General features: G+C 37.1%; 2 protein-coding genes across 5 annotated transcripts; both read left to right on the forward strand.

Moving 5' to 3' along the window:
* The first annotated feature begins 5,478 nt into the window (after positions 1–5,478).
* Positions 5,479–10,228, forward strand: LOC127431223 (hepatitis A virus cellular receptor 1 homolog). Its single transcript, XM_051681560.1, has 7 exons — positions 5,479–5,637; positions 6,560–6,898; positions 6,986–7,060; positions 7,366–7,431; positions 7,536–7,585; positions 7,755–7,839; positions 9,862–10,228. The coding sequence occupies exons 1-7, from the start codon at positions 5,592–5,594 to the stop codon at positions 9,906–9,908; spliced, it is 708 nt and encodes a 235-aa protein (XP_051537520.1). The 5' UTR covers positions 5,479–5,591; the 3' UTR covers positions 9,909–10,228.
* Positions 10,229–10,606: 378 nt separating this feature from the next.
* LOC127431218 (T-cell immunoglobulin and mucin domain-containing protein 4-like) lies at positions 10,607–16,620 on the forward strand. 4 transcript variants are annotated; one of them, XM_051681540.1, is made up of 9 exons: positions 10,607–10,752; positions 11,470–11,811; positions 11,969–12,070; positions 12,359–12,448; positions 12,709–12,804; positions 14,487–14,533; positions 14,623–14,698; positions 14,800–14,836; positions 16,241–16,620. In XM_051681540.1, the coding sequence occupies exons 1-9, from the start codon at positions 10,698–10,700 to the stop codon at positions 16,368–16,370; spliced, it is 975 nt and encodes a 324-aa protein (XP_051537500.1). In that variant the 5' UTR covers positions 10,607–10,697; the 3' UTR covers positions 16,371–16,620. The 4 variants fall into 4 exon arrangements, with proteins under 4 accessions (XP_051537500.1, XP_051537501.1, XP_051537502.1 ...); XM_051681541.1 differs by having other exon boundaries at positions 11,969–12,061; XM_051681542.1 differs by lacking the exon at positions 12,359–12,448 and having other exon boundaries at positions 11,969–12,061.
* The last annotated feature ends 525 nt before the right edge of the window (positions 16,621–17,145 follow it).

Below are 17,145 nucleotides of genomic sequence, written 5' to 3' on the forward strand. Positions count from 1 at the left end.
TGCAAAAGGCTGTATTTTATATAAGAATCGTTCAAAACAACTTGTTAAATATGTGACACCAAAAAAGTTATTTTTAACTTGACACAGTGTCTAAAAATGTCCTGGTCCTGCGTGAGACACTGAAGAAACAGCGAGACATGGCGCAGCAGTCAAGGACATTTGTCCAGCGCGTGTGTAGAGCCGAGGAGGGCGGGGCCGGGCTAGAATGAGACACACCCGGTCCCCAGTCAGCCTGATGGGGCACGCGAGGGATAAAGGCGGCCGGGGACGACAGTTCGAGAGAGAGAGAATTACAGACAGCTGTACTGTGTGTTTTTGGTTGTGTGTTTTGTTTAAATTGTTTATTAAATTATTATTTAAGTTGTCAAGCCGGTTCTCGCCTCCTCGTTTCCACTAAACCCCCTTACACTGGTGCCGAAACCCGGGAAGGAGGAGGGATTCCCGTCGCAGGGTCCTCGACATGGAGTAGCCCGACCACCCGGATGCGGGGAACGGCCACCGTCCGCGAGGCGAGTGGGGACGGGACTCCCCGACCGCCTGGAGTGAGGGAGCTGCTGCCGGGGGCGGAGGAGTGCCCTGCCGTCCCCCAGGAATGCGGAGGGGTCGAGAGAAGACCGCCGTCCACGGGGGGAAGAGGGAAGCGACTCCCCGACCGCCTGGAGTGGTAGGGCCGCTGCCAGGGGCGGAGGAGAGTCCCCACGGGACGCCGGGAACGCGGAGGGGCGTTCTGTCCGCTAGGGGTCGGAGGTCTGACTCCGGTCCGCCCGGGGAGGAGCGGCTGCAGTCCGCCTGAGAGGGTGGAGTAGTGATCGGGGACCACGCGACAGCGCATCAGAGAACCGGTGAGTTTCTTATTTCTCTCTCTCCTCTCTATCTCTCTCTGTCGCTCTGTGTTGGCCTTTCCCTCACCATTTTGTGTTGTTGTTTTTTTCCCTCCTGTCTCCTCCCAGGTCGAGGAAGGCAGGGAGGACCCGCCGGCAGTCGGGGCATAAGGCAGGCCCACCCCCCCCCCCCCCTCGGAGAGGAAGGGTGGGGGGGGATGTACGTCATGCCAGGGGGCTCCCCGGCCTGAGGCAATGCCGGGAGGAGTGTAGAGCTGAGGAGGGCGGGGCCGGGCTGGAATGAGACACACCCAGTCCCCAATCAGCCTGATGGGGTGCGTGAGGGATAAAGGCGGCCGGGGACGACAGTTCGAGAGAGAGAGAATTACAGACAGCTGTACTGTGTGTTTTTGGTTGTGTGTTTTGTTTAAATTGTTTATTAAATTATTATTTAAGTTGTCAAGCCGGTTCTCACCTCCTCCTTTCCACTAAACCCCCTTACAGCGTGTTTACATAGAAAAATAATGGAAAAACAGAGCAGATGCATGCAAAAATTTGTTCGGTGTGAACGGCCCCTAACTCATGGGTGAAACAAGTTCGGAAGTCCTGTATATTTTTTCATAAATTAGAAACCTGAACCCAAAGTCCTACTTGAAAAACAGACCCAAACCCAGCGGACCTCTAACATGAACCGCTGTAAGAGCGCTGACAACAGAGTATTTGCGCATGTACACAGAACAACATGTCACCCCTCAAGCGGTTTTTATTGAGCTTTCCCCGGTGGTTAAAACCGCTACTGCGAACACCCTTGCCAGTGCCTGAATTCGTGTTCACGATATACTGATTCACTACATAGGGAGCTAGGGTGCTGATTGAGACACTGGACAGGTTTGATGGGCACCATCCAGAACTGCATGCAAAATCAGGAAATGACGAGAGGGCTCTTTGGAAACATCCACAAACTGGGTGTTATGCAAAACAATAATCAATACCATGATAAATGATCTTGTACATTGTTTGCTCAGACTGATCGCACTGTGTATTCGGCGACAGTACGTTGAAAGTTCTGCTGCTGAAATTGGTCTATGTTTACCGGAATTTAAATCAATGCCCTTAGAGGCCGAAGCTGGAAGTGTTGTTACAAGTAAGGGCACATGTGTGCTTCAGTTTCCGTGCAAAATGTCCACAGTGTGGTGCCAAAAGTGGGTTGTATTTTTTGTTGTAAATGAAGTAATACAGTCAACAAGAATGCATGTTTTATGAACCCTACACCCTATACTAAACCCTAGTCCTAAACCTAACTCTCAGTGGAGTAAAAATATAATTTTAGAACGAAAATGCATCTTCCGAATCACGCTCAGCGTTGTTTATGTGTGAGAACCCAAGACTGCTTTAAAAAATCACAGGCATCATAAAGTTGGCATGCACATCAAAAAGTGTTAGCATATGAAAAATCATTGCATTTAATCATGGTTTATCCTTGTGAGCAACATGGTTTAAAACCCCCCAAAAAAAGTAATGATTAGCAAAAGTCATTAAGTATCAATGTGATACTTCAATATTAAGTATGCTGTTGATCTTCAGATTGTTTTTTGACCTCCAGCCAGGCAAATGGCCAGTCTGTACCATAATTACAGTGCCTTTAAAGAGACACCGGTAAATCCTGACACCAAACAACTGAATGTGATTGCCAACAAAACTATGGACAGGACAGTGAATAATTTGATTGTGAATGATCATAACTTGTCTGTGCCTCTGTGCAATTGATCAGAGTAATGGTGTTTCTGCATTGGTCTTTTTTTATGGATTTAAAAGGGTGATTGAGACCCAGCAGCCAGAAACGTTTGGATTTATTTATTTTTAGAATTGCAACAGTGCAATGAAACCAGAAACAGTTTACACTGTAAATAGTGGCAACTTGCAACATTAACGAGCCTGATCTAACCCTTAATATTAGTTTTGTTGGTGTAACCTAATGTAGTCAGGTTGATTCATGAAATTAAATAATATTTTTGATTTGAATTAAATCAGTTAATTTAGATGTTATCACATTTTTAAGTTGACATTTTTATTTTTATTTTTTTCAGTTTGCAGAAGAGGTTTTCCAGGATCTAGTGAACTAGCAAACATTGCTACGTTGGAGATTAAAGAATCACTACACAAACTTCCTCGAATTGTCTTTTTTGACAATAATCCCCCGGATTGTGGATAACATTTCAATTGTGAAAAATAAATCAAATGCTGAAAAAACATACAAAACATATGTACAAAATCTCTCTTTAATCACAAGCTAGCTAGGTTACTGAATCCCTTCATGAATCACTAGTCTTATTTTAATATTGTGTGTGAAATACGATATGCAAATTGTGACATTAAAGCTGAAGTGTGTAATTCTGCACCACTTGCCTCACCAAAACGAACTGCAAAATTATCACTGTTTCCAAACAGATTTTCGAACAGATAGAAAACATTGCCTGTCTTCTATTGTTTATATAAACAGATAGGCCTGCCCATAAACTCACACCATTGGTCAGACAAACAGATAGTCATTTCTCCAACCTTCACTAGACCTTATTCACAGTTGTGCCATCTTTTATAACGGGAATAAAAACAAGGCTGCGAGGGACAGACTTACCATCTCTTTAATGCCACGTATGGTATAAAACTGTATAAAACTCCTAGATTGCATCTGATTTTCCACAACTCATGTTGTCTGGAGTTCTTTGTCTAATGAATGTTCTTGGAAAGATATTTTTTCAATGTTCTGTCAGTGGAATGATCCAAAAACACTTTAAACTGCAGTACAGCCCATTGAAGAGACTGTACAGCTATCCCTCACAGCCTCGTTGTCCTTCCCATCAAAAATCAAAGATAGCGCTGCTGTGAATAAGATGTATTGACTAAGCCAATGTTACTTTGTTGGGCTGGATGGGACAAACTCACCTACATATTTTGGTCAAATCAACCTGCAAATGGCTTACTTATAGTTGACTCTGTATGTAACTTTAAACCTTATAGCTGAATCTGCATTGTGAATTGTTTAATTTTGGTGTTGGAGCAAAAGGTAACACTGCAATAATATTTGCTATGGATTCCTATTATAGGCTACTGTACCTCTAGACACCAACTGTTCCATTTACCCTGCTATATTGTTTACTCCTGCTTTCCAAACCAGGAAATGTGACAAGGTCCATTAATATTGTCCTGTTAACTAAAAAAGATGATGTGTGACACCATGAGTGCAGCTGGCACCATGTACAGAAGCCACATTTTAGAGACAGAGACCTTCTTTTCTGTGCCACTGAAGTTAGCTCAGTATGATGAGTAGCCTACTGAAAAAAAAAAAAAAAATGAGGAGTGAGCGAGAGATGGATGTCAGCAGTCTTAAAGGAAAGAGACCACATGCTCCTTGCTGTATTTGAGGTAGAATTGACATTTCTGGTCTGTGTCTGCTTTTGATAAAGAAAAACACTTTGGTGACACAGACAGACAGAAACCTGATTGAGTGCAATAGAGGTCAGGTTAAAGAGATGAATGCGAACAAAGACTTAAATGCACCAAAACGTTACATCACTTTTCTTCCAAACTGAGCCTCTATTCTCTAGACAAGAAATGGCCTTACAAGATCTGTAGTATCAGTAATGGTCAATGTGAAAACAAAACCTTTTGGGGAGGATATTTTTTTTTATTATTTTTTTTTTTATTTTTTTGTGGTAATTTGTAGCATGTCCTTTAAAGTTTTGTTTAATTAGATGTACTTTATTGATCCCCAAGGGGGAACTCAGTAATAAATAAATAAATATGCCTTTACAGAACAATTCAGCTTTCTTGGAAATGGAAACATAACATATATTGGTTATAGAAGCCTGGCTTGCTAACCATATGTAACAAAACCCAACTTAATTTCTTCTTTAAAGGTATTGTTCAAGCAAAAATAAAATGTGTGTCATTATTCATTTACACTCATGTTGCTCCAAACCCATATTACTTTTTTCTTCTGCAGAACACAAAAGTAGATATATTAAAGAATGTTGTGTGATCGCTGATTTCATACTATGGCAGTTGACAGTGACTCATCTTAAAACAGCAAACAAAAGTGTAATAAAAGTGCTCCATGCAACTTGTACTTCATATTCCAAGTCTTCTGAAGACATACGATCACTTGTATGATAAATGTGTGACTGAAATTTAAGTTGGTTCTTGCACGTCTTATGACCAAATGTCATGATGTCAGAACCAATTAGGCTATATGTAACAACAGAGACTATTTAGCCTAAGATGGAGTACTTGTATTACTGTAAAATAAATGTGAGAAATTGGAACACCCAATATGGCAGATGTAGAAGAAGAAGCTCCGCCTTACAGGTAAAAGAGCCAATAAGCTTTTACACAGACATCGCCTGTAAATCAGCTAGAGAATGTGCATTCATTTTAGCTGGACCAGCTGTAAATATTGCATTTTTTTAGCATGATCTGAGCAAAAGAATCTCAGTTTATGATTCCATTGTCATGTCATCAGATATAACTGCTGATATGAAATATGTTCTTTAATCGTAATAATGTTGACCAACTGTTTTGGATATTTCGATGTTTCCCCTTTTAAGTAGGTAGGAGCTGTATATTTATGCCACTTGTATCAGTAGAAAATAGCTGCTGATACATGGTGGCTGTTCCCTTTGGTGAACAGCCACCATGGAAAAAGAGAAGTTGTATTTTTAGATTATGATCCATTTACACATGAATCAGTGACTGTGTAAGACATCACAGAAAATGATTGCTTTACTATTTGTTATCACATTGAACATCGTTGTATCAAGTAAGTTAAAATTATGTTATTTTAAAGGTACAATAATGTATATACAGTAACACTTCACAATAAGGTTCCATTTGTTAACATTAGTTAATGCATTAGGTATCATGAACTAACAATTAACAATATATTTGTTACACAATTTAGTAATCTTTGTTAATGTTATACAATTGTTCATTGTTAGTTCATGTTAGTTCATGGTGCATTAACAAATGCAACTTTTTATTTTAAAAATGTATTAGTATATATTGAAATTAACATGAACTAAGATTAATAAATTCTTAATAATTATTGTTAATTGTTAACTAATGTTAACTAATGTTGTTAACTAACATTACCAAACGGAACCATATTGTAAAGTGTTACAGTAACATTTCTGAAAATAATAATAATAATAATTTATGCCTTAATTTTTTAAGTAGAAGTGAAGTGGTGCAACATTTACAACCTAAAGTTATTCAGAGTCCACTGCACATTTTCAACCACTTTGAATTGAATTACTTTTGAAGAAAATGAAGTTGAAACTATGAAAACTCAAAATCAAGTAGAAATGACAGAAATTATTGTGAAAAGTGAAATGGATGGAAACAAAGATGTTGTTCTAATATAATGATGAAAACATTTTATAGTGTTATTGCATATCTGTGGTCTGTAAATATCGTGAATATTTTACAATCCTCTATTTATTTTTATTTTTGTCTGTCTTGTGTTGTATTTCTGCACCAAGACCAGAAAATTACACTTTGTCCCTTTTTTTATTCTGTAGTGACTAATTTGATAGCCCATTATGTCACTGATAGCTAAATTAATTGTGTATTAAGTATAAGTTCTGTATAAGGGAATTGGAGGAAATGTGCATTCCTAATAACTGGTGCATGCTGATGTGTTAATACTAAAATAGCTGAAACCTCTCTTTTTTGTGATGTAGCCTGCATTGAATCATCAAAACTGGTTGTCGGACAGGTTGGGGATACAGTTACTCTTCCATGTAAATATGACATTGACACACATGGCATATTAAACAGTTGTTGGGGAAGACACCAGTCATGGTTCGGCTGTGAGAACACTGTCATCTCCACCGATGGCTTGCATGTGAACTACAGAGAGTCGCATAGATTCAGCTTGGCCAGTGAACTCGACCGAGGTGATGTTTCGCTGACTATCAGGGTTGCTCAAAAAAGGGATGCTGGGCTGTATGTGTGCCGCATTGAGATCCCCGGACCTTTCAATGACATTAGTTACAATGTTTATTTATTCATCAGCAGTGGTGAGTAACCACACAAATTAATCTTATTAACCTTAATAATGTTGTTGTGCTTAGACGTGATTATGCATTACTGTTCTTCCACACTAGGACTGGAACAGGATCCAAAGAGCGTTATCTCGGATAGACAACTGGACCCTACAATATTAAAGCAGGAAGAACAAGGTACCCTACCACAAGATTAGTTATATTACCACTGCAGCAGTGGTTCTCAAGTGGACACAGGGTTTCTCCTTGATGTTCAATTTCAATCAGAGTCCTAAAGCAAAGCAAGTTGAGAATTACTGATCTAAAGTATAGATTCTGGTGTCTGTGACATAATAACCACCTTCCCTTTTAATATGAATTACTTGTAATAACTTTTAATTGTAGCAGCACAAAGCTCTAGAAGCGCTGCGTAGATGTTTAAAAAAGCATTAGGGTCACATGACGTAAAGTAACTCTGGCTTGCCCTTTTTTTTTACACACAGTCTACTATGCATCAGACACAGCCACAATCATTACTGAGCTATATATCACATCAGAAAAGACTGCAGGTAAAAATATAATCTTGAATATAATGAACTACAGGTAATCAACACTGAAAGTGCTTCAAACAGTATTTGACAAGAGTAAATGCAAACGATTTGATTTATTTCAGATGTTACTGGTGTCTACATTAGTGAGCCTGACGCAATGGTCCATACTGAGGTACCGCACTAATATGTTTGCAAAAGTGGTCATGTTAGCTGGATTTGCTTTTGCTCTATATATAGCCTTTGTATATTGTTTAGGTCATGTAGGCGATGTATGCATATGCATGTTGACTTTATATGTTCTGTATATGAAGCAGGTGTTTCATGCAAACATTACTTTCCAGGAAACAATGGAAACATTTGTCATAAATACTGTCAGAATTGGAGCCATTGTCTTCGTCCCTGGATTAATCATCACACTTCTGTTTAGTAAGTAGATTAGCAAATAATTAATCTAATCATAGCTCTGGAGAAATGTTAAATGCTTGTAAAAAGCAATAATCTCATTAAACCTGCCAAGAACAAGTCACAATCCCATAATCCCATAACACAAAGTAAAAAATAGGAAATTATATAATGATAAAGATTATTTTTACATTTTTACATTATTTTCAGGACATTTAAGCACAAGTCTCCCACAAATTCTCATTACAATTAAAGCTCTATTGTGTGTGTTATCTTTGGAGTTTTGCTATAACAATTATTCTCCATGGTGATACTCATTAGATTCTCATTACTGCAACATAATACATTTTCTTACTTTATTTCAGGGAAAATTACTACACAGTAAATTAGATACTGTACTAAATGTATTTTATTTTATTTTAAACAGCATTAATTTAAGGCAGCACAATTAAGATTTTTTACAACCCCCTACCATTCCTTATTTCTGTAATAAGAAACAAAATCTCTTTTTCATGGCAGGGTTTGCAAACTGTGAGAGGTCCTTAAAAAGTCTTCATTTTCTTTATGTAAAATATAATTTATTTCTTTTTTTTTTTTTTTTTTTGATTTTGGGGTGAAATGGAACCTGGACATACTCTTGACAGGATTCATGAAATTCACCCAAATCCTCTGTAAACAACACATACATTTAATAGTGTATTGGACATTTTATTTAAACAAGTATAGTTCACCCAAAAATGAAAATTCTCTCATCATTTACTCACCATCATGCCATCCCAGATGTGTGACTTTCTTTTCTTCTGCAGAACACAAACAAAGATTTTTAGAAGAAAATCTAAGATCTTTTGGTCCATACAATGCAAGTGAATGGTGGCCATAATTTGAAGCTCAAAAAAGCACATAAAGTCAGCATAAAAGTAATCCATACGACTTCAGTGTTTACATCTATATCTTCAGAAGCAATAGGGTAGGTGTGGGTAAGAAACAGATCAATACAGTATTTAAGTCCTTTTTTAATTTTTTTTTATAATAAATCTCCACTTTCACTTGTACATTCTTCTTTTGTTTTTGGGGATTCACATTCTTCGTGCATATCACCACCTACTGGGCAGGGAGGAGACTTTATAGTAAAAGGTCTTAAACAGAGATCTTATAGTACTGAGATAACAACCTTTGCAGTTCTATCATTGGAGAGAGCGTAATGGCTGTAAAGGTCAGCTAGCATTTTACAACAGTTTGCTGATGCTATACAAATGATTGTAGAGAGCCGTAAACTGAAACCTTCCGGTTGTAAATTCATCCATGACTTCTCTTATAAAACAGCAGTTTTATCATAGTAAACTCCACACATAGTTCACTCCAAAAGGATTGTTTAGTGTAAAACATGTTAAAGATTAGTGGACATGGGGTTAATTCATTAAATGATGAGCTGTTTCCTCACAAAAGCAGTTTATTCAGTGTTGTGAAGCATCTTCTCCATAGACAGCCATTCAGTAAGAATGGCCTCTTGTCTCCTCGCCAGTGTACCACCATAGAATGTCTGTGGAATGGCAGCATTATGCTAATCTATGCTTATCTTGTAGGCTTCCTATCAGAAGGGATTTGACTTAAATATTGATCTGTTTCTCACTCACAGCTATCATATTAAACCGCTGGAGTTGGAAAGATTACTTTTACGCTGCCTTTATATGCTTTTTGGAGCTTCAAAGTTCTGGTCACCATTCACTTGCATTGAACAGACCAAAAGAGCTGCTGAGATATTTTTCTAGAAACTGTCATTTGAATTCAGCAAAAGAAAAAGTCATGTACACATCTGGGGTGAGTAAATTATGAGAGAATTGAGTTTTTTGGGTGAACTAGTCCTTTAATGCATGAACAAAAAACAACTGCTTGTTCCATATGGAAATGTGGAAAGTTCTGTGGATCCTCGTGCTTCATACAGTGTTAAATTAGTCTCTCAGATTCTATCTTCCTGGCTAAGAGGAACAGAAAGAGCTGTTTTGCTTACTGTGCATTAACGCATTCATCGGAACTATCTGCCCTCAGGACTGCGGCGTTCCAGACAACACACCACCAGCTGCAGAGGAATTTAAACATTGCCCAGTACACAGATAGGTTGTGATGTTGTCAGGATTCATGGAGCATAAGTATAATGATGTGTGAACTTTTACGGCTTGTTTTCAATGCTAATGTTAATAAAATGTATCTGGAGAATATTAGATAATCTAACTCCTACAAGAATATGAAATAGCTAATTACAGTGAGGTTATTTCCTCATTGAAATATGTAGAAAGTGGAACAATGTTTGTATGTCTTGAATGGAAAATCTTTTTGATGAAACATGTACAAAAATAGAACCGTTTTTCACATGTCATGCTGCTCTTTCTCATAAATAAATAACTGAATAATTATTTGTCCAAACTCCATGTGGGCTTAATGAAGTTATGAGCATTTATTATTTAGTAAACAATTTGCTGGCTTTCCTTATCACATAAAGCATTGTATAACAGTGGCCTCTAGTGGTTAATGAAATTGCATCAAAAAGTTTGATGCAATTTTTTATTTTTATTAAATAAAAATAATTGTTTTTTATTTTATTATTATTATTATTATTATTATTATTATTATTATATATCTATTTTTTATTATTTATTTTTTTTACAGTTATTACATTTTCAGTTTTAAAATGATTCGGTTACTTGAAGTAGACCACAGAGTACTAGGCCACAAGCGGAAATGAAACTATAAAAAAGAAGTCTTGAGTGTACATGCAAGGAAAGCTGAGATCATGTGAATGTCTGCTTCTGTGTAAAGGGTTGATGTAAGAGGAGATATGAGGTTGTCTTTGTGTCAGTGCTTGCAAAGAGTGAAACTTTTCCATCATGAAAGATCTTCACAGGTGGCTGTTTACATCCTGGCTTCTCTGTCATCTGACGAGTAAGTCACTCAAATACTTATATTGATTTGTAGTTAAAATATTAAAATATTAATACTGATATTCTGAAATATAGAAAGGGTTCCCAGAGTAATGTAAAACCTGTAAAACATCAAGGAATTTCAAAATTGTGTTTTCCAGACCTGGAAAAGTCATGGAAATGATTAAAAACTTAAAAAAGTTGAAAAGTTTGTAGCAAAAATACATTTTTCCAGTTATATTCTGTGCTAAACTATTTAATGAGCTAGATATTGCACTTAGGTAGAACATACCAGAAACTTATTAGCCATATATCTGATTTGAGAGCAAATCATTCTTTGAGTCTGTACTTTTTAATGAATTGGTTGAACCGGTTCACAAATCAGTCTAAATGATTCATTAATGATTTGAACTTAATCTAAATTACTTTTTAAATTCTTTATCTAGATTCACATTACAACTGGAAAGGTGATGGAAAAGTCATGGAAATTGTTTGGTTAAAAAGTGTGGGAACACTTTATTTTTAGATACAGTAACACATAATGTCATTTTAAGTGAACACGTCACACCCCCTAGAACAATTTTGATCTGCACTGCAGTGAAATATAACATAACATCAGATACATATTTGTTTATTAACTTCATAAAAGTTAAGTCTTTTTAAGGTTAATTTCATGATCCTAAAATATCATATTAAGGCTGATGTTTAAAAAAAATCTATGTTTCTCTCTCTGTCTCAGTTTGTAAATGCAGTAACACCATTGTCCAGAATTTTGAGGGTAAGACTGTCACATTGCCATGCAAATATGACAGTCAATATCATGGAAAATGTCACATATGCTGGATGAGAGGAGACATTCCCAATATGGGATGTGGTGATGAAATTATCAAAAGCGATGGCGATAAAGTGGTGATGACAACATCACAGAGATACCAGATGACTGGAGAAATACAGCATGGAGATGTGTCTCTGACAATCCTTAACATCCAAAAACAAGACTCTGGCAAATATGGTTGCCGCATACACGTGCCTGGATGGTTTAATGATGAGATGTATTATGTTCACTTGATTGTTAGTGACGGTAAGTATCTAAATCAAAGCAATGTCATTCATTCATCACAGATTCTGTTAGCAATAATAATCCTAATAAAAGCAAGAAGAAATAGAACACATAAATTATGAAAACATTTTGATCATAAAAATGAATTAGTTTTACATTGAAATACGCTTTCTCAAAGCACCTACTCCAACAACACGGGAAACTACATCCATGACCAGCGGTTTCTATGATCATAAAACCACAGGAGTATTCACCACTGCCATGACAGAGGGTACTTACTGTATGTGTTTATATTGGAATGTGATTTTATACTGTCTTTGTGAATCTGCTTTGACTGAATGATAAAAACATACCACACTATTAACAAGCATTAACCATATCAACAAAGTCTTAAAAGCAACTATTTTTAGGTGATAGAGAGTACTTAAACAAGTCCCTTCAACAATATCTACCATCATTCAGTCATTACAGATTAGATTACTGTTGAAGAGAAATATTTTTCTGATAGCCACAGCTCATGTAAGATTGTGAGCATTTAAAAAGGAACATTCTACATCCTGTTTCAAAGCACCTGTTCCAACCACAAAAGAGCCTGTGGCAGTAACCACTATTCATGGGCATATAACCTCTGAATCACAGACCACTCAAACAGCAGGAGGTATTATTATTTGAACACTTTCAGTGAATCTATAATGACTGAAGAGAGAAAAAAAAAAACGTTTAATTTCCATGAATAACAGATTCGATACTCACTGTGATTTATCATTATTCATAATTTTGTAGACTCAGAATGCACTTGCATATTTTAAAAATATTTAGTCATTAAAGATTTCTGCTTTTTAAAAGACATTTAAATAGGAAGCCAGCCAGTGCAAAAGAACGTTGCATAAAATGTTTTTCTTCTTCTTTTTAAATTAGAATCTGACAGAACACAAGAGCATTCTTCATTCGTCAGTTCATCAAGTGCTCCAGAGAGTAGCACTATTGAACTATTGCCTTATGACACAACACACGGTATAACAGAGCAAACTTTTTGAGAGTTAGTAGTTTTAAATTAACTTTTGATAAACTCAGCAAAAAAAAGAAACGTCCTCTCATTTTCAACTGGTTTTATTTTCAGCAAACTTAACGTGTAAATATTTGTATGAACATAAAAAGATTCAACAACTAAGACATAAACTGAACAAGTTTCACAAACATGTGACTAACAGAAATTGAATAATGTGTCCCTGAACAAAGGGGGGGGGCTCAAAATCAAAAGTAACAGTCAGTATCTGGTGTGGCCACCAGCTGCATTAAGTACTGCAGTGCATCTCCTCCTCATGGACTGCATCAGATTTGCCAGTTCTTGTTGTGAGTTGTTACCCCACTCTTCCACCAAGGCACTTGCAAGTTCCCGGACATTTCTGGGGGGAATGGCCCTAGCCCTCACCCTCCGATCCAACAGGTCCCAGACGTGCTCAATGGGATTGAGATCCGGGCTCTTCGCTGGCCATGGCATAACACTGACATTCCTGTCTTGCAGGAAATCACGCACAGAACGAGCAGTATGGCTGGTGGTATTGTCTTGCTGGAGGATCATGTCAGGATGAGCCTGCAGAAGGGGTACCACATGAGGGAGGAGGATATCTTCCCTGTAATGCACAGCGTTAAGATTGCCTGCAGTGACAACAAGCTCAATCCGATGATGCTGTGACACACCGCCCCAGACCATGACGGACCCTCCACCTCCAGATCGATCCCGCTCCAGAGTACAGGCCTTGGTGTAACGCTCATTCCTTCGGCAATAAACGCGAGTCCAACCATCACCCCTGGTGAGACAAAACCGCACCTCGCCAGTGAAGAGCACTTTTTGCCAGTCCTGTCTGGTCCAGTGAAGGTGGGTTTGTGCCCATAGGCGACATTGTTGCCGGTGATGTCTGGTAAGGACCTGCCTTACAACAGGCCTACAAGCCCTCAGTCCAACCTCTCTCAGCCTATTGCGGACACTCTGAGCACTGATGGAGGGATTGTGTGTTCCTGGTGTAACTCGGGCAGTTGTTGTTGCCATCCTGTACCTGTCCCGCAGGTGTGATATTCGGATGTACCGATCCTGTGCAGGTGTTGTTACACGTGGTCTGCCACTGCAAGGACGATCAGCTGTCCTTCCTGTCTCCCTGTAGTGCTGTCTTAGGCATCTCACAGTACGGACATTGCATTTTATTGCCCTGGCCACATCTGCAGTCCTCATGCCTCCATGCAGCATGCCTAAGGCACGTTCACGCAGATGAGCAGAGACCCTGGGCATCTTTCTTTTGGTGTTTTTCAGAGTCATTAGAAAGGTCTCTTTAGTGTCCTAAGTTTTTATAACTTTGACCTTAATTGCCTACCGTCTGTAAGCTGTTAGTGTCTTAACGACCGTTCCACAGGTGCATGTTCATTAATTTTTATGGTTCATTGAACAAGCATGGAAAACATTGTTTAAACCCTTTACAATAAAGATCTGTAAAGTTATTTGGATTTTTACAAAATTATCTTTAAAATACAGTGTCCTGGAAAAGGGGCGTTTCTTTTTTTTTTTCTGAGTTTAGTTTAATTACTAACACTTTGAGATGGTTTTGTGTCATTCCTGTATTTTAATTTTTTTTGTGTGAAATGTTCATTGGAACATATACATGATGATTGATTATTATTGTTGTGTTTTGTGTATAAAATAGAAATGGTTGATTACCACAGTTCGTCCTCTGTGAAAAACAGAGAGAGTGTGAGTATTTAATTAAAACAGAAAACCTAACATGTTTGAAACACTTTAATTGATCACTTAATATCTCAATAACTGTTTTGATTTTAAAGATGAATACATCTGCAGTTTTTGTGCCTGTTCTTCTGTTACTGCTGGCTTTAATAGTCACTGCTGCCCTTCTGAAATGTGAGTGCAAACAGATTCGGGACATGCATTTTTAAAATTTCTCTGCAATATTTGATATTTGTAAGGAAACTGTATTTTACTTTCTTTCTTTCTATTTTCAGGGAAGCAAAAGAGGAAAAACAGAGCAGTGGTAGAAATGTAAGTGAATCTTAAGTGAAGTCTGTATGAAAACATTAATTCCAAAGTTATTCTACTTTTAAAATAGAATAGACATAAATATACTTAAATCATGTAGCCTATGTGTTTACAATGAGTGTCATGCTCACATTTAAAATATTTAAATCTGTCTAATAATTTTTCAAGCAAGAAGAATTATTTTATTCCAAGAAAACAAATGTGTAGAGTAAAAAACAAGTATGATCATTCTGCGACAGGAGGTTGAAATTTTTGTGTACTAAAATTGGTCTGTTGTTTCTGAATTTCCGAACTGGAAGAGGCCAAAGCCGATGTATATGCGTACAATTCTCGCAACACACTGTGCAAGCATTATACAAATGAAACATGTGAATGGATGTAATGTAAAAGTTGTAATTTTTAAGAAACATTTGATTAGTATGTAGCCGGTGGGTTGAAAATAATCACCACATGATACAAAAATATATTTTTGGGGTTTTATTCTGATGGCTGTTTCATAAAAAGGACAGTGGTTGATGGGGCTGTATTGAAAAAGGGAATAAAAAAATATATAAACTGTGAAGAACAATGTCCCAAATGAGAACAAAAATTATTCACTGAATTCTAGCACAATGAAAAAACAGTAGAAAGAAATACGGTACAATAAAATACGGTTCAACGAAATGCGGTAGAGGCTAATATCAAAAGAAAATACAAACAGGGCATTAGCCTCTGCCCACATGCTTCAGCATACATCATCTTAATACATGCTTATAACATTCACAGAATTTTATACATTTAAGTACTTGCTTAAATCACTCAAAGCATTTTATGCATTTAACACATGCTTAATTCACTCACAGTATTTTACTTATTTTTAACCAGGCTTTACCATGCCTCACTGCCCAAAACAATAGAATCAGCTACACATATTCTAATTACATATGTTCACTCAATAGGAAAACACTCCAGGCTACGAATCACTAAACAAGATATGGTCAATTCCAAATTCACCTACCCAGTCCTCGCAGGTGTCCACTACGTGGTCAAACTCCACACATGCAATCCACATGCGCCACAAAAAATAACCCATAACAAACACTCCATTTTAACATACAGCTCTTCTGAACACATATTTAAAGCAATATATGAGCATTTTGTGTAAGATTTGGCATTTACCCAAAGAATTATCAACCGAAAAAGAGATGTGACACCATGAAAGGCACAGCATGGGCTAATTGGCACATTAACTGTAGGTGAAAAAGAATCAGAACTAACACGAGGATTTCCCAGTCATGTTGGTTAGGTCACTGCCATTTATGCTTGCATTGCCTGGTCTTATTTCTTAAACTGTTTGGGCATTGCTGGTTATTAAGCAATATGATTCTCATGTTATTCTCATGGTTTGGTTTAACTCTTCTCCCGCAGAGCCCAGAACTCTGAGAACTCTGTCATCTACAGTAACTCTGGCAGCAGTTTGGGCCTGTACAACAGAGAGATGGCCATGGAAAATGTCTATCAGATACAGACCGAAAATGAATATGAACAGTGGCATTAATATCTCAGAAAACTGACATACATTTACTTGTCTCAACTGCACTTCATTGTATTTTTTGTGTTGTCTAAAAGAGTTTTGTTTGTGTGTGCTTATGTGACAACTCTTGCTGAGTAGAGCAAAATCATTACTCTGGACTAACTTTTAATAGAGCTTTACTCTTCCCAAAATTGATTTGTAAGCCAAACACTAGACTTAAGTCAAGTGGCTAACATACTGCAACACTATCATTAATAAAACTTTTCCCAATGGAGTACATTTTAATTTCATAATTTACCACAGATTATTTTTTATACCATATCTGTACTTTTCTACAACATCACACTATTTACACTACTGGTCAAAAGTTTTGAAACACTTTTTTTTTTTTTTTTTTCACTTTTTAGAATAATAGTAAAGTCATCACAACTATGGAATAACATAAATGGAACTATGGGAATTATGTTGTGACTAAACAAAATCCAAAATAAATAAAAATTATGTTATATTTTAGCATCTTCAAAGTAGTCACCCTTTGCCTAGAATATGCAGACATTTACTCTTGACATTTTCTCAACCAACTTCTTGAGGTATCACCCTGGGATGCTTTTTAAACAGTACTGAAGGAGTTCCCATCTATGTTGGGCACTTATTGGCTGCTTTTCTTTATTATTTGGTCCAAGTCATCAATTTCAAAAACTTTTTTTTAATTTTTTAATAATTTTTTTTTTTTTAATGAAATATTATTTTTATATTATATAGAATTATATTTTTGTCTACAAAACTAATTTCAAACATT

The sequence above is a fragment of the Myxocyprinus asiaticus genome, chromosome 40, assembly GCF_019703515.2.
Source record: "Myxocyprinus asiaticus isolate MX2 ecotype Aquarium Trade chromosome 40, UBuf_Myxa_2, whole genome shotgun sequence".
Lineage (NCBI taxonomy): Eukaryota > Metazoa > Chordata > Actinopteri > Cypriniformes > Catostomidae > Myxocyprinus > Myxocyprinus asiaticus.